This window comes from Sorex fumeus, unplaced genomic scaffold, assembly GCF_029834395.1.
Source record: "Sorex fumeus unplaced genomic scaffold, SorFum_2.1 ptg000095l, whole genome shotgun sequence".
NCBI lineage: Eukaryota > Metazoa > Chordata > Mammalia > Eulipotyphla > Soricidae > Sorex > Sorex fumeus.
Window position 1 is genome coordinate 12805211 of NW_026606152.1, and position 25685 is coordinate 12830895.

The 25685-nt window shown below is 44.0% G+C and overlaps 1 protein-coding gene across 1 annotated transcript in view; it reads right to left on the bottom strand.

Annotated features, from left to right (window-relative positions):
* The window catches only part of MIPEP (mitochondrial intermediate peptidase), a 190390-nt gene that overhangs the window by 38199 nt on the left and 126506 nt on the right, over positions 1-25685 (bottom strand). Inside the window, exons 17-18 of the mRNA XM_056132761.1 lie at positions 10814-10935; positions 7750-7823 (exon numbers count right to left, since the gene is read on the bottom strand). Of these exons, the coding sequence (XP_055988736.1) occupies positions 7750-7823; positions 10814-10935 (196 nt within the window). The remainder of the gene's footprint in view (positions 1-7749; positions 7824-10813; positions 10936-25685) is intronic.

Genomic DNA, 25685 nt, shown 5'->3' on the forward strand with positions numbered 1-25685 from the left:
GTCATAAATCTAAAAGGTAGAGAGGAAGAGAAGAAACTGACAGGGAGGAAACACAAACAACCAGAAAACAATGTAACAAAATCATAATAAGTACATATGTCTAGTTACAGTCTATAATTGTCACTGTCATTGTCCTCCCATTGTTCATCCATTTGCTCGAGCAGGTCCAGTAACGTCTCCATTGTTAGATTTGTTACTATTTTTGGCATATCGAATACTTCACAGCTAGCTTGCCAGGCTTTGCCATGCAGGCAGGATACTCTCAGTTTCTTGCCGGGCTCTCCGAGAGGCATGGAGGAATTGAAAATTGAACCCACATCGGCCACGTGCAAGGCAAATGCCCTACCCATTGTGCTATCGCTCCAGCCCATATAATTACATTACATTATATAATTATATTAAATGCAAATGTACTAACTTCTCTTGTCTAATCAGAAGTCCCAAAGTAGATAATCAGATGAAAAAACAAACAAGACTTTTCTACTAAAAGACTCACTTCAGAGGGAAAAAGACATAAACTGCAAGGAAAGGAAAGGAAAATATATTCCATACAAATGGAAATGGAAACAAACAAACAAGCTGGCAAAGCCATTCTTATATCAGCTCAAAGAGACATTATGATGAAATAAAAGGCAAAGAAGATTTTTGCTCTTCTTAAGATACCCAAATCTTCTTGAACTCCCTCCCACTGCCCTGGTCAACTCACACATATATCACAAAGAGGAAAAGGACAGACAATGGGAAAAGAACATTCTTTTCCATCACTCTCTTACATCGAACTCCAAAGCTGACTCAAATAAATTAAAAGATTCAAATATCAGATCTGAGACCATGAAACTACTGGAAGAAATGCTATAAGCTCTTAGTAAACTATTGCTATTTGAATCAATCTATTTGATTTCCCTTTCAATCAAAGGGAGACAAAAGCAAAAAAAAAAATAAATGGCGTTACATCAAAATAGAGATTTTGTAAACAACAAAGAAAACCACCCACAACACAAAAAAGGGGAAGCTACTGAATCAAGAGAGGGCATTTTCCAAGTCCCTCAAAATATATCGAACTACAGCAGAAAGATGGAACAAAACCCTGTAACAGCAATCTTTCTCAACGTCAATGGGCTAAATGTACCAATTAAAAGACACAGAGTGGCAGGATGGATAAGAAAACTGAACCCAACATTCTGCTGCCTGCAAGAAACACATCTGAAAAGTCACAGCAAACACAGACTCAAAGTCAAAGGCTGGAAAACAATTCTACAGTCAAACAACTCCTTCAAAAATTCTGGGGTGGCCATTCTGGTATCAGACCACATTGATTTCAGAATGAAGAAGGTCACAAGAGATAGTGAAGGTCATTTCTTATTGATCAAGAGATCTGTACAGCAAGAAGAACTTACACTCCTAAACGTATATGCACCTAATGAGAGACTCGCAAAATACTTAAAATAACTACCCACAGACTTAAAGAAAGACATCAATAGCAACACAATGCTAGCTGGAGATTTCAACACTGCTTTATCACCTCTCAATAGATCCACCAGACTCAAGCTTAACCAGGACATATTCTATATGAGGGAAGAAATGGAAGAAAGGGGCTTAGTAGGTATATATATAGGACACTTTATCCTCAAAAAGCTGAATACACATTCTTCTCAAGTGTGCATGGGACATTCTCCTAGATAGACCACATGCTGGGCCACAAAACATACCCCTAGAAAATTAAGATAGAGATTGCATCAATAATCTCAGATCATAATGAGCTGAAAATAGAATGAATCACACACAAACAGAAAATCAAATTAAACACCTGGAAAGTAAACAGCTCACTACTGAACAATTAGTGCATTAAAAAGGAAATCAAAGAGGAAATCAAAAGATTCCTGGAAACAAAGGAGAATAAGGACACGAATTAGCAGAACTCATGGGACACAGCAAAAGCAGTGTTAGGAGGAACGTTTATAGCTCTACAAGCATTCCCTAGAAAGGAAGAGGGAGTCCACATAAATAACCTAAACTCATAGTTTAAGATCTTAGAGAATGACTAACAAAAGGAGTCCAACCAAGCAAGAGGAAGTAAATAATAAAACTTAGAGCTGAAATTCACAAGATGGAGGCCGAAAAAACAATCCAAAAGATCAATGAAACCAAGAGATGATTCTTTGAGAAAAGAAACAAGATCTATAAATCTCTAGCAAGACTCACAAACAAATAGAGGGAGAAAACCCTAATAAACAAAAAGGAAACAAAACAAAACAAAAAGGGGAACATCACAACAGAAACTACAGAAATTCAAAGGATCCTCAGAGATTAATTTGAGAATTTATATGCCACGAAATAAGAAAACTTTGAGAATATAGATAAATTTCCAGATTCGTATAGCCTCCTGAGGCTAAACCAAGAAGACCTGGAGTACCTGAACAGACCTATCATCATCATAGAAATTGAAATGGTAATAAAAAGTTTCCCCAAAACATAAGTCCTGGTCCAGATGGATCTAGTAGTGAATTCTTCCAAATCTTTAAAGAAGACTTACTCCCAATCCTTTTCAAGGCTTTTCCAGGGAACTGAAGAATCAGAAACACTTCCAAACAGTTTCTATGAAGCAAATATCACCCTGATACCAAAAGCAGATAGAGATACCACAAAGAGAATTACAGGCCGATATCCCTGATGAACACAGACAACAAAGATCCTCAACAAAATCCTAGCAAACAGAATCCAACGATTCATGAAAAAGATCTTATACCATGACCAAGCAGGATTCATCTCAGAGATACAAGGATGGTTTAATATTTTCAAGCCATCTATTTTATAAAGCACTAATAATCCAAAATATTTATTTATTTATTTTTATTAGTGAAGCACCATAAGGTACACTTGTAGACTTACAAATTTTTGTGCTTGGGTTTCAGTTATATAATGATCGAGTACCCATCCCTCCACCAGTGCCCATTCTTCACCACCACTAATCCCAGTATCCCTCCCACCCCCATCCCTTCACCCCACCCTGCCTCTGTGGCAGGGCATTCCCTTTTGTTCTCTCTCTCCTTTTGGGTGCTGTGGTTTGCAAAAGAGGCACTGAGTGGCAATCCTGTTCGGTCTATAGTCTACTTTCAGCATGCATCTCCCATCCTGGGCGGATCTTCCCAAGACCCTTTATTTGGTGCTCCCTTCTCTATCTGAGCTGCCTTTACCCCTAGAGTATGCAGCTGGCCTCCAAGCCATGGAGTAAACCTCCTGGTACTTATCTAGGCTATTCTTGGGTATTAGTCTCCTATTTTTTTACTTTATGTTCCCCAGATGAATGCAATCTTTCTATGCCTGTTCCTCTCTTTCTGACTCATTTCGCTTAGCATGATACTTTAAACACATATAATTGAGTAACAGAAAGCAATCCACTTGGAAAGTGACATAGGGCAGAAAAAGCCATTTTTCCATATAGACAGATGAAAACAGGCTCATAAGGGCTATGTAAATCAAAACTGTGTGGAAATATAATCCCATCTTTGTCAGAATAGCTAACATCAAACAGACAAAAATCCAAAGTAAAAGTACAGTGGTTAGGGAGCTTGCCCTGCAAATGGCTGACCCGGTTCTATTTCCAGTCATGCTATATGGTCCCTGGGCCCTGCCAGGAGTAATCCCCTGAGCTTAGGATCAGGAGTAAGTCCTGAGCACTGGATGTGGCCCCAAAATAAACTGTCACTGTCACTGTCCTCCCGTTGTTCATCGATTTGCTCGAGCGGGCCCAGTAACGTCTCCATTGAAGACTTTTGTTGTTACTGTGTTTGGCATATCAAATACATCACGGGTAGCTTGCCAGGCTCTGCCATGCGGGCAAGATACTCTTGGTAGCTTGCCAGGCTCTCCGAGAGGGGCGGAGGAGTCAAACTCAGGTCGGCCATGTTGGCTGTGTGCAAGGCAAACACTCTACCGCTGTGCTATTGCACCAACCCAAACTACTGTAGCAGCAATGGCAAAGGATATGGGGGTGGCTCAATATTGAACTGAAAATATGACCCAACCACAATGGTTTTGGCTAAAGACAATGAAAATACTAACTTGAAAAGATACATGCCCCCAGAGCAGGGAGCACTTTATCTTCTGTCTGTCAGTAGGCGAACAGATGAAGAAAATAGCTCTACAGGCCTAGGAACAGGATACACAAAGAGTAAATTTTGTCATTTGGAACATGAGTTTTATGCAAGTTTTGTAAGTCTGACAAAATTTTGTGATTCCACTAGTAGTTGAAATCACAAATAGTGTAATTTCACTCTGAAGAATCCAAAGAACAGAATAATCAAAAGCTAAAAGAAAACTGATAGATAGAGACCAACTGATGTTTGCCATACAGGACGTGGGAAAGAACACAGGACAAAAAGGGTGACGAAGATAATGAGTGTCAATGTTTCCCACAAAATGACATGGGGTATAAACATGGTATGGAGTTATACGTAGTAATCTTGTATTTCAAATTTGAAAATCCAATGAAGAGATAGAAAATAGATCTACTATGGTGATCAATTTGTATCAGATATTGTCTAATCATCATGTCATACGGTTGAAATTAGAATGATGTCTGTCAATTATACTTCAGTTGGGGAAAAAAAAAAGCAAAAACATCTGTTGCTGCAATGTGGACTTTTCTGGTGAGACTCCTTACAATATATAGGAGTATATTTTACATCCAGACATTCAGTAATCCCAACATTGCTCCTCCAAAGGCAAAAAGCCATCACTTATGACATTTCTGCTTGCAGGTCCAGGATGGCTGCAGAGAGAAGATGAGAAGCTACCTTGATTCTGGCTTCCATACCCAGCCCCAGAAAGTGATATCAGGGGTGACCTCTGCATGTCCCCCTTCATCTTTGAACAGAACAAACCACGGGAGTTAATGAAAGCTGGCAGAATGACATGAGAGAGAAAATCATTCAGCGGCAGTGCTATTCTACTGGAACTGGGATACTTGGACCATCTCAAGTTTGAACCACGGGCTTGTTTAGCTTTTGTGAATATGTGACTGTGGGTGAGCCAGGGGAAATTTCTTCACAAAAACCTTCCAGGTAATGAACAGAATTTTTAGAGAGGTCGTGACAACATTCTTGGGTGCAGGGGAGGAAAATACAGCAGCCCAGACACGAACATTTAAAAAGACCTTATTATCTTACCCACACAGAAGTGAACAGCATGTATAACTGTGCCTCAGCGCGGGTATCACACAGCAGAGCCCCAAGCAGGAGGACAGAGTAGGGACATTATCTGGAAGGCAGCTCTGCTTGTCACATCACACAGCTCTGCCATACAGCCAGCCAACTGCCAGGGGACAATTGGTTTCACTTTTATCTGAATCCACAGTGGCCAGTGCCTGGTGCCACAAACAGTGAACCGGAATCTTGGCCCTTCTTGGTCCCGCATGAGGGGCCCGGCCTGTTCCATCACTGGCATGGAGGACAGGGGGAAGCAATGACTGTCACTTCACTGGGCTGCTCTCGGGCTATTGGAGGATGACGTTAATAGATAAATGTGAACTATGGGGAATGTAGTTCCTGGATGTGGACAAATTCAGGAAGCAGCAGCTGGGAAACTGAGGCAGCATCCGCATATCTTCATCTCCCAGGAATAATCTACTAATGGAAGCCCAAAGTGTTCTAGCACAGAAGAGCTGAGTGGGGCTGAGGCTGTGCCATTTAGTTCGTAAACCGGCTGCTGAGCTGGGAGAGGGAATCTGGAGGAAGACAATGGCCTGGAAACGGATGGACCACACATCCAGTGAGAGTGGGGCTTTTGTCTAATGTTTTTTACTGCTTCATCTTCAGCAGTGATAAGTAGTTCCTGGCACCTAATGAGAATACACAAGAAGTCCTCTCTGAATAAATGAATCACTGAAGGAAAAGATACTGAGCTCCGCTGAGACAATTCAACTAGGCAGAGGGACACGGGTTACTCCCAGGGGTGGGGAGTGGGGGGGGGAGATCTAGGCAAGGGTGCAAGGCAAACCATTACTTTCAAGACACATTTAATTACTACATTAAAAGTATGTATCATCTAACAGCAGAGATTTCTTTCTAAATGTGATTTTTTACAAGGCAGGAGGATCAGCTTGCAAATATAAGTACTGAGAAACAAAGTTTCTAATAGCATTCACATGTACTTCTGAAGTATTTGTGAAAACATTACACAACACACAGACACACATACACACAGACGCACACACACACATACATACAATCTACAGATTGTACACCCACGTTCATTTGCAAGAGCCAAAATTTGGAAGCAGCCCAAGATTAAAGAACCGATGACAGGGCAAAGCTGTGTTATATATGCGCGATGGAACACTACTCAGCTGTAAGAAAAGATGAAATCATGCCATTTGAAACTACAAGGATGGGTCTGGAGAGTGCCATGCTGCGTGAAATTAGGAGAGGGGCAGATACAGAAATGTGATACAGATCACATTTGAGGGAGACACATGCTATCTTCCTCACATGTGGTACGAAAAGGGCACAGGTAAGGAACAATAAGTGCTCAAAGGCCACAGCAACTAGAACTGGTCTTTCCGAGGAAGCACATCACCTCAGGGGAGGGAAGGAGCAGCCCTGGGACACACTGGAGGGAAGCTGATGCTCTGGCACAGGCTGTGACATGGGGATGGTTTTGGCACGAAACCTTGCTATTGTCAATATCGCAAATCCTGATGCCTGAAATTAAACTTAAACAAGCCAAAACACCCCATCTCCATCCCCTGCAAAATCACAGGGTCAGAGAGATAGTAGAGTGGGCAGAGCGCTTGCTTTGCATGCAGCCAACCCAGGTTCGACCCCTGGCACCTGGTACCCCATATGATTCCTTGAGCTCCGTGAGCTCCTCCAGGAGTGATCCCTGGGTGCAGAGCCAGGAGCAAGACCTGAGCAGCCCAACCATTCCTCCGCCCCAAATAATGAGTCCCTTACATTTACACTTTTGGTGGAAATACTTAAATTTTAATATTAACCCCATTCCCCAACCCCCTAAAAAAGAAAGGCCACATAAGAAAACAAGTAAAAAACTTCAAAAAGTTAATTAGGTTCTAATTTTTCAACTATTAAAAAAAATCAAATGTAGGAATCAGAGAAAATTGGGGTTAAGATACCTGTGGCCTTACCGCAGCTGGTCTGAGATTGGTCTTCGCCCTACAGGGTCCCTATCACTGCTGAGTTCCCTGACGGGACCGAGCAGCACCCTCACACTCTCTGGGGGTCGTGTAGAATTGCCAGATCAGCCAGAGTATCATTGAGAGGGCCCCGCTACCCACCTGTAACCTAGAGTCTCTGAAGGCTCCGGTGAAGAGATCTCTTATAGCTACTTTTTTCAGAAATAAACAAATATGCAATGAATTAGTCCTACAGGCACAAGAACTACACTGTGAAATATTCTAGAACTTAAAGGCAGACTTTCTGAGGGCTGAGAAGATTTATGACAATGCCACTTTTCTATTTAGAGTATTCACAGTATTTTCAAAACAGAAGCCTGAATTTCTCATCCTGGCATCTAAACACGTCATGGCAATGGAAGATGAATGTACCTGGGTGCCACCGCAATGATACTCAGGATAAGCAAGGTGGATGCACCATCCCTTCAGGTTAGAACAGCAGATGGAGACAAGGCAAAGGAACTTGTGCTAAAAATGGTGCAGGAACAGAGCTCAAGGTGACAACACTGACACGTGGAGCCCCTGGAGAAGAAAATCAGGGCCCTGGCTGGGCTTACCTTGGACCATAAGCAAAGGCTCTTTGCCACCTCCGTGGGCCAGCATCTCGCGGCGGTAACGCTCCCCTGCCACCCTGGGGAAAGGAGAGTGTCACATACTGGTTACTCACAGCACTCACACTGCCTCTGTTCCTCCCCATCCTTCCTCCTCTCCTCTCTCCTCCCCTTCCCTTCCCTCCCTCCCTCTTTCCCCTCTCCTCTCCCTTCCTATTCCCCCTCCTTTCTCTCCCTCTCTTCTCACCTTTCTTCTCTCTCCCCCTCCCCTCCTCTTCTCTCCCTCATCCTATCTCTGTCTATACCCCCATCTATCCTGGGACATCCCAGGAGGGAGCACTGCCCACTCCAAGAACCACTACTCTAGTTTAAGATTATTTTCTAGAAACACATAGAAGAGAAATGACATCACCACACAGTCTGATGTTACTGCTGAGGCTCCAGCGACTCGCAGGCTCTGAGCAGTTAAGTTTAAGGGAGTCAGAAGTTATCCGTGGACTCTGGATGGGGCAGAGGTCAGCACTCCTGACCTCGGAGGGGTTCGTTCAAGGGCCAAATGCATTTTAACGGGAGTTTGGAATCATTTGTGCTCTTTTGCATTTTCATGAAACAGTCTGAGATGGCACTGAGCAAAGAGATGTGGAAGGGAGGGAGAAGCAGCAGGCAGGAGACGGTGACTGGCGAAGGACCACCCCCAGGGAACCTGCAACCAGAATGGAGTTGCTGGCAAAGGAAATGAAGGAAGTTTCAAGGCTGCATCTCCTTGTGCTCTGTCAGCTGGACTCCAAAAGGGCCACCATCGGTCCTACACATACTTAGGGCCTGAGCTGAACACGTTCTACAAACAGAAATTTTCCAATAAATGGCACCTGGAGACATGGCATACAAGCCACGCTGTCTCATGGGAATACACTTCCTTCGTGTGCATGACTACACATTTGGTCACAAAGAAGTCTGAGGATTTTCATTCCACTTCATTTCATTTCATTTCTTTTGGGGAGCACCTTTCTATGGGCAGTCCTGGGAAGATGGTCTCCACGTCAGAATTTCTGACAGCATTAGGGTCTCAAAAGCTGACAAATTCAAACACAAATCCTGCTTACATCTGCAAGAGGACACTACGGTGAAGTCTGCCAAGAGGCAGGAGCGGCAGGGGCGGGCCATTCTCAGCAAAGAGCAGGGCAGGCTGGGGCTGGGGCGGGGGTGGAGGGGTGTCCTCCAAGCTGAGCTCAGAGGTGTGGGGGTGCAGGAGGCACAGCACTCAGCTGCCATCCCCTCCCACTCCCGTCTGTGCCTGCTATGGTGCAGGGTTTCAGGCTGCCGATTTGCACAAGTGGACAAGTGGGATGAAAGGAGACTTTTTTGACCGAGGTTAAGAATGTCCTAGTCCAATGAGTACTTTCACTCACTTACTTTCACATGTCTGTAAAAGCATGGCAACTACGAGTCTGGGCAGGAAAGCTCACATAAACAGACAGAAATACCTAGAAGTAGGTGTCTTTAATAGTAGGTGGTTTTCCAGTAAAGTCTCATTCCTTTCAACAAGACCTCTTTTTGGACCTCTTTTATAGAAATCTCCAAGAAAGAACTATAATTCCCCAAATGGATTTATTATGGTCAATTTCAGCTTTAGATCTTTAGAAAATAATTAAATCTGAAGGGCAGACGAAATGTCTGCAGTGTGCACAGGGCAGGAGGCAAAATAATTGACAGGCTAGACTGTAAAACCCTGAACAATTCGGACTCAAGTCCAACCAACATTAGGTGCTGGGGACGTCCAGTCTCGTCTGACTGCCGGTCTCCGTGCTCCTTGGCCCCATCTGCTCACAGGGAGTCCTCAGCGAATGCTCCGAATTCCCTGAGCCTCTGAACTCACCTGTGCTGCCCAGGGGCATGTGGCTGTCTACCACATGCCCAGTGGGAACTCTGTGGGGGTCCCTAAAGGGCCACGATACTGTGAGCTTACCCCAGGGGAAGTCGGCCGTGCCTAAAGTTGCTGGAGATGTATCATTTGTTTGCTCAGGGAACAAAATGCTTCCAACGACCACCAGACCAGACTGCAGTTTGGCGGCCTGTGTTAAAGGGGGCTCCAGGAGAGGACAACGGGGAAGGGGTCCCCGCCGGCTGTCCTCCCGCCGACCCCCGCTGCCTCCATGCGGCCCTGCATAGCTGCCTTCCTGGGCCCTGGCGAGGCCAGGTGGGGAGAGGCTCACTCAGGGACTGCACAGGCTCAGAACCCGCCTCCTGCCATCCGGGCCCCTCCTCACCAGGGACAAAGCCACCACCTTGGACCCTGGAGAGACTGTGACCTTCCAGCCGGGACCTGGTGACACAGTGCTAGAAGGCCCCTAGGTCCTGCGCTTCCCAGTGCCCTCTGTCCTGAGCCACAAGCCCGCTGCCCCCCGGGCTCTGACTTTGCCATCCAGGGGACGCCTGGCGGCTCTGCCCAGACCCGGTCCTAACCCCCGGGGTACCTGACAGGGATTGACAGGCCCCTTCCCAGGATCTTGGGGGACCGGGAGAGTGTTTGTGGGTCCTGCCTCTCAGGACACCGGGGTGCAGGGGCAGTTACTGTCCTGGGCGTGGGTTTTTTACGTCCCCCCCACTCAGGACCAATGGGCACCCCAGTGTACGCCCCACAGCCCCTAACTCCTGGCACCCACTGACCCCCCACCCTGCCCTGGGCTCTGAGAAGAGCGGCCGCTGCAGCTGGCTCTCGACTGTGGGGGGTGCATGTTAAACTATTTTTTTTAAAGGTTTTAGTTGACTCCACCCTTCAGGTTATTTTTATTGATGTCAAATCTGTATGTGACGTGTATGGTTTTTTTAGCCCTTTTTCTTTTTTTTTTTTTTTTTAGAGGAAACTTTGGAGATGAACCTGGGGACCATAGCAGGGTACTCTCGGGACCCCGTCTCTCACAGGCAGTGGGATGCAGGACCAGAGCAGGTCATGTGAGGGGCCCCCTGCTTGGCTTTAGCCAGGCCAGGCCACCAATGAGGCTCGCAGAGGGTGGGGCTCCCTAAAGCAGAAGCCCTTCCCCAACTAGCCCTCCGCCCCAGCTCCCTTTACCTGTTGAAAGGATCCTGCAGGAAACATTCCTTCCAAACCATGGATGCCACCGCCCTGGACATCAGGTAAGAGTAGTACTTGGCACCATAGCCCACAAGGTGACTGAAACGGAGCTGCCAGGCCTGCCGAGAGAAAGAGAGGGCACCATGATGTCTCTGCACTCACGTCACACCTGAGAACAGAGTGTGCAGAGAGATGTGCAGGTGCTGGTCAGTCCCGATGAGACCAGCAGTAACTCTCGTTCGCCTGACACACGGCTTTATGGACTGAATTTGCCCCTTCAGTGCTCTGTGTTGAAGCCTCAAACCCCTACTCCTGCAGAATGCACTGCCCTAGAGGCGAGCACACTGGGCTGGGGACGCTGTGAGTGCAGAATCCGATCAGGAGTGGGAATGGGCACACACAGCAAAAAAGCTGCCACCAGCAAGTCACAGAGGGACACTGTAGGAGCACACAAGCGATGTCTAGTGCTCAGCACGGACTCATCCCTGCTGAGGTTCCTCTCACTGGCCACCACGAGGGAAGAACTGCCCAGCCCTTACCGCCAGAGCAGTGAGAATGGGGTGAGGCTGGATTCTGCCCACATGCTCTAACCGTGAATGCCTGGCCGTTAGCAGCAGGAGAGTGACTCGGGGAGCTCATGATGCAACATCCTTTTCAAGAACACAGATGTGGGTCTTACAAGATCATGAGGGCCAAGGACATCGAACAGTGAGTAGGGCGCTTGTCTTGTACGTGGTGACCGAAGTTAATTCCCCAGTGCCCCATGAGATCCCCAGAGCCCTGCTAGGAGTGATTCCTGGGCACAAAGCCAGGAGTTAGAGCCAGCACCCACCACAAAAACAAAACAAAACAAAAACAGGAACAACAGGAGCACTTCCTTGAGAGAACATTATTTCACTGGAAAATTCCTTTTCCTACACATACAGTTCTTTTTCTGTACCTAAAAATTGACTGCCTTATATCCCTACTAGAGGGGTTATTCAAGTGCAAATGTATATGCTTCAGCACTATAGTAAAGTTAGAATTAAGAAAAATAGGTTCAGATACGCTTTCAACTTTAAAACATTTACTTTCTGAAACAAACATGACCTGCAACATCTATATTCCCATGCGTAATTTAACATTAAAACTTAAAACAAAAATAAAAATTAGCCTGTTTGTTTTCTTGTTTTTATACTCCCCAGGGCTGGGTAAATAGTACAGTGGAGACAGTCAGGCACTTGCCTTGCATGCAGTCCACCTGGGCGTGATCCCTGGGCTCACACAGGATCATATGAGCCCCACCAGGAGTTATTACCTGAGTGCAGAACCAGGAGCAAGACCTGAGCACAGAAAGGCATGGTCGCCAAACAAAAACAACAAACCCAGGCCTCACACTTGTCAGGCAAGTGTTCTGCCACTGGGCTACATTCTGACTGCAAAAGTCCTAGTTTTTCAATTAAATTTCTCTTAGCATATCTTTTAATTCCCTATAAAATATTCATACAGTATGATCTTCACTGTAAAACTGTACACTAAATAATCTCCACTTAACTTATTGAGAAACATATATTAAAAAAAAAACCAGCTCCTTTAATCACAGCAATCTGGCACATTTTAGAGCAGAAGCTCCTAGAAGTATCTGACCTCATCCCTTTTTTCTTTTTTTTAAATTAATTAATTTATTTTAACGAATCACCATGAGATGTAGTTACAGACTTACAAACTTTCATGACTGTGTTCCAGTCAAATAGTGTTCAAGTACCCATCCCTCCACCTGTGCCCATTCTCCACCACCAATGTTCCCAGTATCCCTCCCTCCACCCCCACCCCTTCCCACCTGCTGCCTCTGTGGCGGGCACATTCCTTCTTACCCTCTCTGTTCTTTAGGGTGTTATGGTTTGCAATACAGGTATCAAGCGGCCATCATATTTGGGCCATAGTCTACTTTCAGCACACATCTACTATCCCGAGCAAGCCCTCCAACCATCATTTACTAAGTACTCCTTTCTCCATCCCAGCTACCCTCTCCCCTGTGCATGAGATCGGCTTCCAAGCCATGGGGCAGTCCTCCTGACCCTTATTTCTATTGTCATTAGATGTTGGTCTCCTATTATGTTACGACTAGTCTTCTATTATGTTACTACTATTATGTTCCACAAATGAGTGCAGACATTCTATGTCTGTCCCTCTTTTTTGACTCATTTCACTTAGCTTGATACTCTTCATATTGATCCACTTACATGCAAATTTCATGATTTCATCTTTTCTAACATCTCCATATTATTCCATTGTGTAGATATACCAAAGTTTCTAACCAGTCATCTGTTCTCGGGCACTCAGGTTTTTTCCAGATTCTTGCTATTGTAAATAGTGCTGCCATAAATATAAATGTGCAGATGTCATTTTTACTTTTTTGTATCTCCGGAATATAGTCCAAGAAGTGGTATTGCTATGTCAAATGGGAGCTTGATTTCTAGTTTTTTGAGAAAGGTCCGTACTGTTTTCCAAAAAGGTTGGACCAGTCAGCATTCCCACTAGCAGTGAGGAAGAGTCCCTTTCTCCCCACATCCACGCCAACACCAGTTGTTACTGTATCTTTGAAAGTGTGCCAGTCTCTGTGTTGTGAGATGATATCTCATAGTTGTTTTGATCTGCATCTCCCTGATGTTTAGTGATGAAGAGCATTTTTTCATGTGCTTTTTGGAAATTCAGATTTCTTCTTTGAGAAAGTTTCTGTTCATTTTGTCACCCCATTTTCTGATGGGATTGGATGTTTTCTTCTTGTAGAGTTCAACCAGAGCCTTGTATATCCTTGATATTAACCCCTTATTGGAGGGGTATTGGGTGACTATCCTTTCTCATTCTGTAGACTATTTTTGTATTCTGGTCACAGTTTCTTTTGAGGAGCAGAAACGTCTTAGTTTAAGACAGTCCCATTTGTTTATCTCTGTTTCCACTTGGCATTTCATCTTTGAAGACAGCTTTAGCTTCAATGTCGTAGAGGGTTTTGCCGACCTTTTCTTCAATGTACCTGATGGTCTGATGTTGAGGTCTTTAATCCATTTTGATCTGGACCTAGTCCCTTTTCAAAGCAAACAAACAACTACTCATTCCTCCCCCACTCCCCAGCACTTTACACCTTTAAGGAAAGACCCTCTGGCTGGTATCACCCACCTTCCCTTTTCAGCAAGAACTCTATCTAGTCCCTGGCTCTATGACACCACAACTTTCATGCTGAATCTCAGCACAGCTCACACCCAAGGATGCCCCAAACCTAAGAGACAAATCAGATTTGTACCTGAACTAGGCAAAGGTTCTCCTAGAAGGGAAGGGAAGGTGCATCAGGGCACTCAGAACCAGGAAATGAGGCCACCAGGCAGAAAGGACTGAGGACCCCCAGTACCCATGTAACTGCTGTTTCGGGAAGGATCTGACTAGGAGTAGCCGTGTGTGAGCAGGGTTCTTGGAAGAAAGAGACAGGCTTCATTTGGGTCTGGGCCATACCAGACATGCTGGGGTGGCAAGGTACAACAGGGGGTGAGAAAGAGTGCGCACAAGCTGGGGGGCACGTCTCTGTTCCCCAGGGCCCATCAGCATTGGGTGAATGTGCTTTAACTGCTATGACCTGGGTCTGCCTCTGAGCTACAGACCAGGATTCACCACCACGTAAATAGGGAAGCCTGTGCCCCAGCTGGAAGCCGAAGCATGCGAATGTGGCAGCAGCCCTCCTGCCCAAGCATTCTCATGGATGACAGTGGCGGTCGCAAGAACACAGACGCAGGAGACTTAGCTTGTTAGGATGAAAGTGGGACTTGGGGATGGGGAGAAGGAGCTTGGGGCACATGGCTGGTGGTGCTCGGGGTGATTCCTGGCTCTGTGCTCAGAGGCTGCTCCTGGAACACTGGGGGTGATATGTGGTGGGGTGGAACCCGGGCCTCCAACCCGCACAGGCTGAGCTCCAATCCTTCAAGTGGTATTTAAATGAAAAGCAAAATGCCCAGGCTCATCGATGTGTTAAACTGTGTCTCAAGAAATTTTGAGTAACCCAATTTTCAGTCAAAGGATCGGGGGTTTTGGAAATTGTGTACAACATTACACAAAGAGTGGCATACTCTTAAAAAGAAATCTACGTCAGTTTTTGTTGTGATGCAGGAATCTTGATAGACTACAGGTAATCCTTTTCACGTAAAGCGGCTGGCATGCAGTGGCATCTCCTGGAATGGAAGGAGCTGGCTGTTGTAATCTGAGATGCCACCAATACTGGTTCTCGTGTGACTGATGATATAAGACTGTCTGAGAGGAGGACCCCAAAACTGGTCCACACAGCGAAGGGACTTGGAACTTTTCCTTCTTGGTGATGTGCCAGAAGTACTTTGGCAGCCTTTGTGGTATAAAGCAGAGTTTAACTTGATTTATATTTGAGCTGAATACACTTGTTGTCTTAAAAGCAGACCTACTTGAAGAGTAGCATTTGATCTGCGCTCCAAAATTCCTAAGTTCCTTAGTTACATCAATCACACGTGAGTTACACATAGAGTAATCAAAATAAGACCTTCCAGACGTGTGGAAAGAAAGATCAGGATTTGCTCAGCAGTTTCCTGAACCACAGCAGTACCTCCAAGTGCTTCCAACAGCCCTACCAAAGGACAGATTCTGGGCCAACCCAGACCTTGCTGTGTCTTGTTCTTTAATTACAGGTTTGACTTCAGCACCAGACCCTTTCTATACCTAAAGACATTCTAAGTAAATTATCCTCCCTGACACCTTTCACTGTCAGTATCTAAGTTTATGGCTGCCGAAAGCCTAATTTTCCATTGCTATTTGATCACAAATAGATGAACGCAAGCCAATTCAACCGAATATTTGGACTTTGCTACCATTTTGCTTATATGAAAAATTGATAGTATTTAAGATCCAGAATACTGATACCTACTATTTTTTTTTCTTTTTTGGCTTTTTGGGTCACACCCAGGGATGCACAGGAGTTACTCCTGGCTTTGCACTCAGGAATTACTCCTGGCAGTGCTCAGGGGACCATATGGGATGCTGGGATCGAACCTGGGTCAGCTGTGTGCAAGGCAAACACCCTATCTGCTGTACTATTGCTCCAGCCCCTGGTACCTTCTTTTAAATATAAGTTTCTATAGCAAGGTGTGAAGCTTTACTCCTGAAACAGAACAGTATTGTGAATCTACGGGAAATCAGTAAAATCAGACTAGAGAAATCTATTGACATTTATGTCTTCTTATGGAATATCTGTCAGAAAAATAATTTTTCACCCATTCTCTTACGTGTAAAGAACCCAAAGAGTGATTGGAGAATCCTATCCCAGTCCAGGGAGAAACTTTCTGGTGTTCGATCATTCCCGGGGCTCTATTTGAAAGATGAGGCCAGAGTTCAAAGAACAGTAGGGAAACAACCTGTGAGCAATGAGAATTCCATTGGCACTAGGGGGTGAGGGGGGGCACTATTTGAGGGTTCTTACTGCTATAGCCCTTCCTAATCACACAACTTTCCTCTGCTCAAATTAGCCAGGAAAGGAGAGGAAGCCAAGGATCCAGCTCCTTGCTGCCTATTTTCAGCGTGAACTTGGAGGAGCGGCCAGTGCAGAGCATGGGGTCATAACCTGAAATGCTGTATGAGGGCTTCTCCTCACTAATATCATCTCTTCATTTCTTGCTATGGACTTAGCTCACATTTACTGCATTTTTTAAACCACGGGAGAGGGGTGTATTTGGGCCATACCCATGGAACTCAGGGATGCTCCTGGCTCTGTGCTCATGGATCACTCGGGTGCTTGGGAGACTATATGTGGTGCTGGGGGCTGAATCAGGGTCCTCTATGGGCAAGGCAAAACCCCTACACTATTGCTCTGGTCTCTGAAAATTTATTGTTACTATGTTTTTTGATTTTTCTTTTTTTTTTCTTTGCTTTTTGGGTCACACCCGGCAATGCACAGGGGTTACTCCTGGCTTTGCACTCAGGAATTACCCCTGGCGATGCTCAGAGGACCATATGGGATGCTGGGAATCGAACCCGGGTCGGCCGCGTGCAAGGCAAACGCCCTACCCGCTGTGTTATTGCTCCAGTCCCTGTTTTTTGATTTTTATTTAAGGCACCATAATTTGCAATTTTGTTCACAACAGGGCTCCAATCCCACACCCGCCACCAGAGTGTCAGCTCTCCTGGGGTACCCTCTCACTCACTTCTCACGCAGCCCCGCACCCCTCATCTGAGGAAGATCAGTTCTGATGCGTCCACCCATGCTGGGTGGAGAGAACATGCTCTCTGAGTAAGGCCCCGCTCTGCAGGGTCTTGGTCACAGGACGAAGCCTAGACTCAGGCTAGTAGCCATTAGGGCACATAAGTGGGAGAAAGGATGAAACACCAGGAGTCTTTCCCCATTCACAGCCCATGTTTTCCTGCTCCTGCGTATCCTGGAGTTCCTAATTACAGGACCCAATGTTTACTTATCATGTGAAAAGTATGATCACTATGATTATAAATCCCTGACCCTGAAGATTGATTCCCATTTTTTTTAACTGAATCACTGTGAGATATACTGTTACGAAACTATCATGTTTGAATTTCAGTCATATGATGATCGAACACCCATCCCTCCACCAGTGCACATTTTCTACCACCAGTGGCCCCACTATCCTTCCCTTTCCCATCCCAACCCTCCTGCTACCTCTATGGCAGATTATTTCCCCCATTCTCTCTCTCTCTCTCTCTCTCTCTCTCTCTCTCTCTCTCTCTCTCTCTCTCTCTCTCTCTATTTTGGGGCATTATGGTTTGCAATATAGGTACTGAGAGGCTATCATGTTTGGTCCCTTATCTACTTAAGCACACAACTCCCATCCCAAATGATCTCTCCAACCATCACTGACTTAGTGATCCCTTCTCTATTCCAGCTGCCTTCTCCCCCAGCTCAAGAGGCAGGTTTCCAAATGTTGGAACAATATTCCTGGCCATTGCATCTACTGTTCTTGGGTGTCAGTTTCATATTATGTTATTTTATATTCCACAAATGAGTGCAGTCATTCTATGTCTGTCCCTCTCTTTCTGAATCATTTCATATAGCATGATACTCTTCATGACCATCCACTTATATGCAAATTTCATGACTTTATCTTCCCTAACAGCTGCATAGTATTTCATTGTAGATGTAGCAAAATTTCTTTAACTAGTCACCTATTGTTGGGCACTGGGGTTGTTTCCAGATTCTGGCTACTGTGAACAGTACTGCAATGAACACACAGGTACAGATGTCATTTCTACTGTGCTTTTTTGCACCCTCGGGATATATTCCCAGAACTGGTATTGTGGGGTCATATGAAAGCTCAATTTCTAGTTCTTGAAGGAATACCCATATTGTTTTCCAAAAAGGCTGTACCAGTCGGCATTCCCACCAACAGTGAAAGAGAGCCCCTTTCTTCCCACATCCACATCAACACTGGTTGCTTTTGTTCTTTTGAATATGTACTAGTCTCTGTGGTGTGAGATGATATCTCACTGTTGTTTTGATTTGCATCTCCCTGATGATTAGCGATGTGTAGCATTTTTTCATGCGCCTTTTGTATTTCTTTTTTGAGGAAACGTCTGTTCATTTCTTCTCCCCATTTTTTGTTTGGGTTGGAGGTTTTTTCTTGTACAATTCTTCTAGTGGCTTGTATATCCTGGATATTAATCCCTTATCAGATGGGTATAAGATTGATTCCCATTTATTTTTGTATTTGGTGATTATAATCTGAAACTTATTTATGCTATTCCAGCTTAAAAATGGCAAAACAAAATAGGTGGCTCTTTTCTCATATAAAAGCAAAGCCTTTTGTATCTAATTGGTATTAAGAATGAATATGGGAATGTGCTAAAATATTAATGCCATGGGACTTGGGTGGCCCAGAATCAGTCTGTAAAAGGGTGGCTCAAACAGGTGTTGAAACATTATATGACTGAAATCCAATCACAAAAAATTTTGTAAATGTTACATTACTGTGATTTATTTTTTTTAAAAAGGTGGCTTAAGGAAAACAATACTAATGCTAAGTATAAAAATCAAGGGTAAGTTAAAAATGGTCACACAGCTTGCCAATATGAAGCAGGCACAAGCCTTCGTGTATGATACAACGGAACTTGGAGTAATTTCCAAAAGTACCAGTAGGATTTTATAAGATCCTGTTCTAATTTCTATTCTAATTTTAGAATTATGCTCTATTTAAGGAAGCTAGACCCAGTTTTGTATGAAAAAATATGATTTCTAACATACTGCTAATGATGTGCAAAATATTAATAATTATATATCTATCTAGCACACTAACTCCATTGTAAATTTACTGATAGAAAAATACTGAAAAAAAAAGGCAAATAAAGAGGGTAACCAAAAATGAAAAGAAATAATTACTGTCATTACTGTCAAGTGACATTATAGATAATGTATATAGAATATTATAGAACATGTATATTATCTAAAATATACATGAACATGTATATTAGTTATAGATTCATGCAATCCTTCTCAAAATCCCAATGGCTTTTCCAGAGACAGAAGCAAGCATCCTAAAATCTGTACACAACTACACAAGACCCTGAATAGCCAAATCAATTTGCTCAAGCAGGCCCAGTAACGTCTCCATTGTGAGACTTGTTGTTACTGTGTTTGGCATATCGAATACGTCACGGGTAGCTTGCTAGGCTTTGCCGTGCGGGCAAGATACTCTTGGTAGGTTGCTGGGCTCTCCAAGACGGGTGAAGGAATCGAACCCAGTCAGCTGGGCCGGCCTCGGGCAAGGCAAATGCCCTACCCACTGTGCTATTGCTCCAGCCCAAAGAAAATCTCTACAAGGTTAAAAAGGAAGCTAAAGGATGGAGAAAATATTAGCAAGTCATGTATCTAATAAGGAATACATATATATAAACCCAAATAGATCTAAAAATGTGTTTATATATCTAAAGTACATAAGGATCTCACAGGGATTAGAGAGATAGCAGAGAGGGTAGAGTGCCTGCTCTGCATGGGGTTAACCCAGGTTTGATCCCTGGCACCACATGTGGTCCTCCAAGCTCTGCCAAGAGTGATGGTCCCTGAGTGCAGAGGCAGGAGTAATCCCTGAGTCCTGGGCTTACTCCAGTTGGTAAGCCTAAAAACCAACATAATAACAACAATACTAACAGTAATAAGAAATAAAGATCTAAATGCAAGAGGAAAAAATATCCAATGAGCCTTGGAGAGGATATGGATAAGCATTTATCAAGTGGAAACTGACAAGCGGGCATTGGCACCATGGAAAGGAGCTCAGTCCTTGGAGAGACACAACCAAGACCACAGCAAGCGATACACTCACACTCATGTTGGGGTGGCACCTATCAAAAAAAATTAGTGAGAGCAAAAGCTGGCCAGGGCATGCTGTTTCCTTTCTAGGAGGGAAACCTTTGGACATGGCAGGGAACAGAACATGAGGGGTTGGGGTAGCAAACCACATGGGGTCCTCCGACTAAAGACCAGCACCACCGGGCGACAGGAACAGCTCCAGAGCCACTGTGCATGCAGAGGCCCTAGTCCACTTCCCAGCACTGCACAGACAAGCACTGCTACATGTGGTCCTGTTGCCCTGAGCACCAGCTGGGGCCTGGCAGTACAATAGGGCCAGGACTGCACCATGGACTCAGCAACAAGGAGTGGCCCCGGCCCGCTGAGACTGGGAGTCAGCCCCTTCCCAATAATAAAGGAGAAAATAAAAATTAGAGTTACTGCATGATCCAACAATTCCATACTCAAGTTCTTACTTGAAGGAAACAAAAACCATTTCAGGAGGTACCTGCTCCCCGTGCCTATCCCAGCACTATTTCCAGTGACCGGGACATGCAGTGGACCTGGGTGTCTGGACAGAGAACATGCAGTGCCCGCCCCTCCATCAAGGCAACACTCTGAGAGCAGCATCCAAGGGGTGGGTCCACAAACAGGGTCCTCAGGACCACGGGAGACAGACACTCTGCTGAGCATTGCTCAATGAGGCAACCATGTGTCTCTGGGCTTGGCCCTCACTGATGTACACCCCTCACCATCTCCCAGACTGCCCTGAAGTCTCGTCCTGAACAGGACGGCACCTGCCTCCCATGGATGAGAGAGAAAGCAATAAAGCGCCTCAGAGCTGGATGGGCTGGTCGGTGCCAACAGCATTCCTTTGACAAGAAAGAGAATTTTTTCATTTCTCTGCACCATGTGTCTAGGTTCAATTAACACCAATAAAAGATGTTAGAAGACAAATCACAACACTGATTAACCTAGAGACTGCTGACACTGCTAAGTCTAAATTCTCTGTAATTACTAAAATTATGGGCTGGAGCGATAGCAGAGCAGGTAGGGCGTTTGCCTTGCACGCGGCTGACCCAGGTTCAATTCCTCCACCCCCTCAGAGAGCCCAGTAAGCTACAAAGAGTATCCCGCCTGCACGGCAAAGCCATGGCATATATTCGATATGCCGAAACAGAAACAAGTTTCACAATGGAGACATTACTGGTGACCGCACGAACAAATTGATGAACAGGATGGCAGTGCTACAGTGCTACTAAAATTATAGATTGTCAACAAAAAGGTTAAAATTGATTGATTTAGTGATTACATATGCACATGGATGTCTGAATTTCTGATGTCACAGAATTAAAGTTAAAAAGCTGCCAACTTTTTATAATTTCTTGTTGAGCTGGGGGCAGGTCTATCAGCAACAAAAAATAATGTGCAATACTGAGTCCCTGCAAGTCAGTGACAGTACCCCTTACATGATGAAAAGTGACACTGAATCTTCCTGTCACAGCTCTCACCTACCAACCCTGACCCAGAAACTTCAAATGGCATTTCTTCAACTCCCTTGCTACTTTCCAAGTCTGTTTTCAAATCCACATGTGAACAATCCCTTCAGATCATATTAAAAGACAGGATTACTAACTTTAAAAGATCAGCACTATTACCTTTCATGTGTGTGACCTACATACGAACTGTATGCCCACATACAAATTAGTAAAATATATGACTAGGGCTTATGTTCCTGTTAACATGAGACTGAGTTCATAAAGGTGGCAAAATAAGCTAATAAAAACATTCACCCCCCCCCCCCCAGGAATACACAATAACCACCTCTCTCCCCTTCTATGAATGCCCATGAAGGCATTCCAGAAGCATCTTAAGTAACAACATATTCCGAAGGGGCAGTCCAGTGTTGGTGACAGTCTGTCACTACAATTCATGACACAACCTTTATTTTTACAAAGCGGCTAACATATAAAATTCATGGCTTGATCCTCTGAAAACATGAGGGCTGTCTGATTCTATCAACACATCATTAATCCTCCCTGATTAGCTCCTCTGAAGAATTTTCAAAATTTCTGATGCGACAGCTTTTAGCAATTTCTTAAATTATTTAAATTTCAAAAATTAAATAGTTATAGTTTACAGCTAAATAGTTATGTATATGGCTGAAACAACTAGAAATGTGGATAATGTTACATTCCATACAGTACTGCAATTTAAAAAAATTTGTAGTTAAAATAATTAACCATTGGTTAAAATTTACAATGACTACCAAAAAAAAAGCACCTAAGTACTATAATTCTTCATTTAGAACAACGGGACGATGGTGCTGCAGTAGAAATTTTATCAACTATTACATCACATATTATACTAAGTTATATAGTAGCTTTTCTCTGATACCCAAAGTTTGTAAGGTCAAGGTTTAATAGTCAAAAGGATCAGTTCATGGCCAGAGAGTTAGTACAGCAGGTAAGGCAGTTGCCTTACATGAGGCTAACCCAGGTTCAATTTCTGGCACTGCATGTGGTCTTTGGAGCACTGCCAGGAGTGATTCCTATGTGCAGAGTCAGGAATAAGCATGAGCAACGCTGGTATGACCCAAACCATCCTGCCCCCAACAAAAAGAGAACCAATGCTGAGTGATGGCTTGTTTACGGTTGAAATGATGGTTCTACTTTCAGTATCAGTGCTGCAAACCACAATGTCCAAAAGGAAAGAGACAAAGAGACAGACAGACACACAGACAGTGAGAGAGAGAGAGAGAGAGAGAGAGAGAGAGAGAGAGAGAGAGAGAGAGAGAGAAAAGAAAAGCGCCTGACATAGAGGCAGGCGGGGGTGGGGGGTGGAGGATGATGGGAGGGAATCTGGAGGGGGGACACACTGGTACTGGGAAATGTACACTGGCGGAGGGATGGGTATTGGAATACTGTATGACTGAAATCCAATCATGAACAGCTTTGGAAAGGTCTCACAGTGATTCAATAAAAAAAGTTTTTTAAAAAAGGGGCCAGAGCGATAGTACCGCGGGTAGTGCGCCTTGCATGCAGCCAACCTGGGTTCGATCCTCAGCATCCCATATGGTCCCCCAAGCACCACCAGGAGTAATTCCTGAGTGCAGAGCCAGAAGTAACCCCTGAGCATCGCTGGGTGTGACCCCCCCAAAAAAAGCAACAAAAAAAAAAAATAAAGAAATGATGATTGTTCTGAATTCCCTTCTAAATCTATGCTTACTATAGTGAACCTGATTCCACATAACAGCCTGAACTACTCTTTGTAAGCAAATCCCTATCTTGTGCAACATTCCAGCCTCTGCCAGTAGAATCCACCATATGTCAACATCTCAGCCCTTCCATACACCAACGCATTGTGTCTGCATTCACTTTACACACGCCTTGAAATTAACCTTTTTTAAACTGTCGATTCAGTGACTTTAAAGTATATTCACACAGTACCCAAAGTATATTCAACCACCACCACCAATATCTAATTACAGAACATTTTTATCACCCTTCAAAATAACTGTCACCAACTACCAACTAGTTCTGTCCTCCACCAACCCCGGACAACCACTACTCTCCTGTCTCTATAAAATTGTGCACAGCTCAGACACATGGACTCACATAAGCTACCTTTCATGTCTGGCTTCCTTCAATCTGCACAATGGTTTCAGGGGTGAAGAATGTTTTGGTTCTTCTTAAGACTAAATAATCTATTATGTGGATGCATCTTATTTATTAAAATGGCAAATGAATAACTTTGAGTCATTCTCTTTTTTTTTTTTGACTAGTCTGAAAAAATGCTGCTTAGGTAAATTCAGTTTTACAGAGGGCATGTTTTCACTTCTTCCACTTAGGAGTGGAACTGGTGGCCCATACATTTAACTGCCAAACTTTCTCCAAAGTTTCTGTACCATTTACATTACTACCAGAAGTGTGTCATAATTTTATTTACTCTACATCCTTGTCAAGAGTATTGTGACCGCATGCGCAACTGTGCAACCTCTTATACTCTAGCCCACTGAGGTTGTAACATATTTACTTGTTTTTTCTTACATGTGGGCTTAAATGGCTCCAGAATGAAATACAACAACCTTCACACACTTCCCTCTTATTGTGGTGGGAAGACGCTCACATATTGTGTGGGTGTTTGAGTATTATCTGTAATGAACTACTGTGAATTACTTTATGAAAATAAAATCTATAAAAATTGTTTAAAAAAAGACTATTATTGCCTGTACTTTCTTATTATATCTGTCCAAGTGACATTAAGCATCTTTTCCTGCACTTACAACATTTTTGTGTATCTTTTGGAGAAATTGTTTGTTTGGGGGGCACACTGGCTGTGTTCAGGCTTACTCCTGGCTCTGTACTCAGGAATCATTCCTGGCAGTACTCAAAGGACCATATATAGTGACGGGGATCAAACCCAGGTTGGTCAAATGCAAGACAAACACCCTACCTGCTGTACTATCACTCTGGCATCTTCGTAGAATTTTTTACTCAAATTCTTCGCCTATATCTGAATAGCTTTTCTTTATTGCTGAGTTGTAGTTCTTTATGTGCAATAAGAATTATGACTTCCTCAGATATACATCCTCCCCATCTATATATTACCTGCTTTCCTGAGTGTCGTTCCTACTTCTCAAAAATTAATGAGTCTGAACTACCTTTCGTTGTTTATGACTTAGGTGTCAACTCCAAGGAACCATTGCTGAAATTTTTGTTTGTACTTTGTTAAAGCTAGTACTAAGGTTTATGGTTTGGTGTATAAAGTTACAGCGCCTTCACCACCACCACCTTGTCATTTGTGGCATCTCTCTTTCTCCTTCAAGGCCTCTGTATCAGCCCCCTGCACTACATGGTAATCTGTTATATAATCAAAGGCCAAGGGAAACCACTGCTTTATCCAAGAACACAAATATTTGTGCCTTGTTTTCTTCTAGGAATTTCTCCATTTTCACTCTTACGTTTAGGTCTTGGATCTGCTTGGAGACAAGTTTTGTTTGTGGTATTAGTGGGAGTGCAACTTTGCACATGGATATCTAGGGGTCCCAACACCATTTTTTGAAAGGACGACTTCCCTCTACTGAGCTGACTTGTTTTGCAAACCAAGGCCAAGAGATTGTCACTGTTCAACACTGCCCACTTCCTTATTTTGTCTCTCTCTGTACCGCAGATGCTTGAGAACATCTGGTATCTGTCATGTCCAACTTAAATTTAGCTTAGCATGGCACTCTCTAATTCCATCAAGTTGCAGCAAACCACATGACTTCATCTTTTGTTAGGGATGTACAGTATTCCTTTCTCTATATATACCACAATTTTTTTATCCACTCATTTGTCATTGTCCGTTGGGTTGTTTCCATATACTGTTTATGTGCTAATCACTACCATCAACATAGATGTGCATATATCTTCTTTGAAGAAATTTTTTTGTGGGGAACAGATACTGAGAAATGGAATTGCTGGGTCATATGGAAGCTCTATTCTCAATTTTTTGAGGAATCTCCAGTCTTCCATAGAGGCTAAACAAAACAACACTCCCACCAAACACTGCCTTTGATTTGACCACATTCCTGCC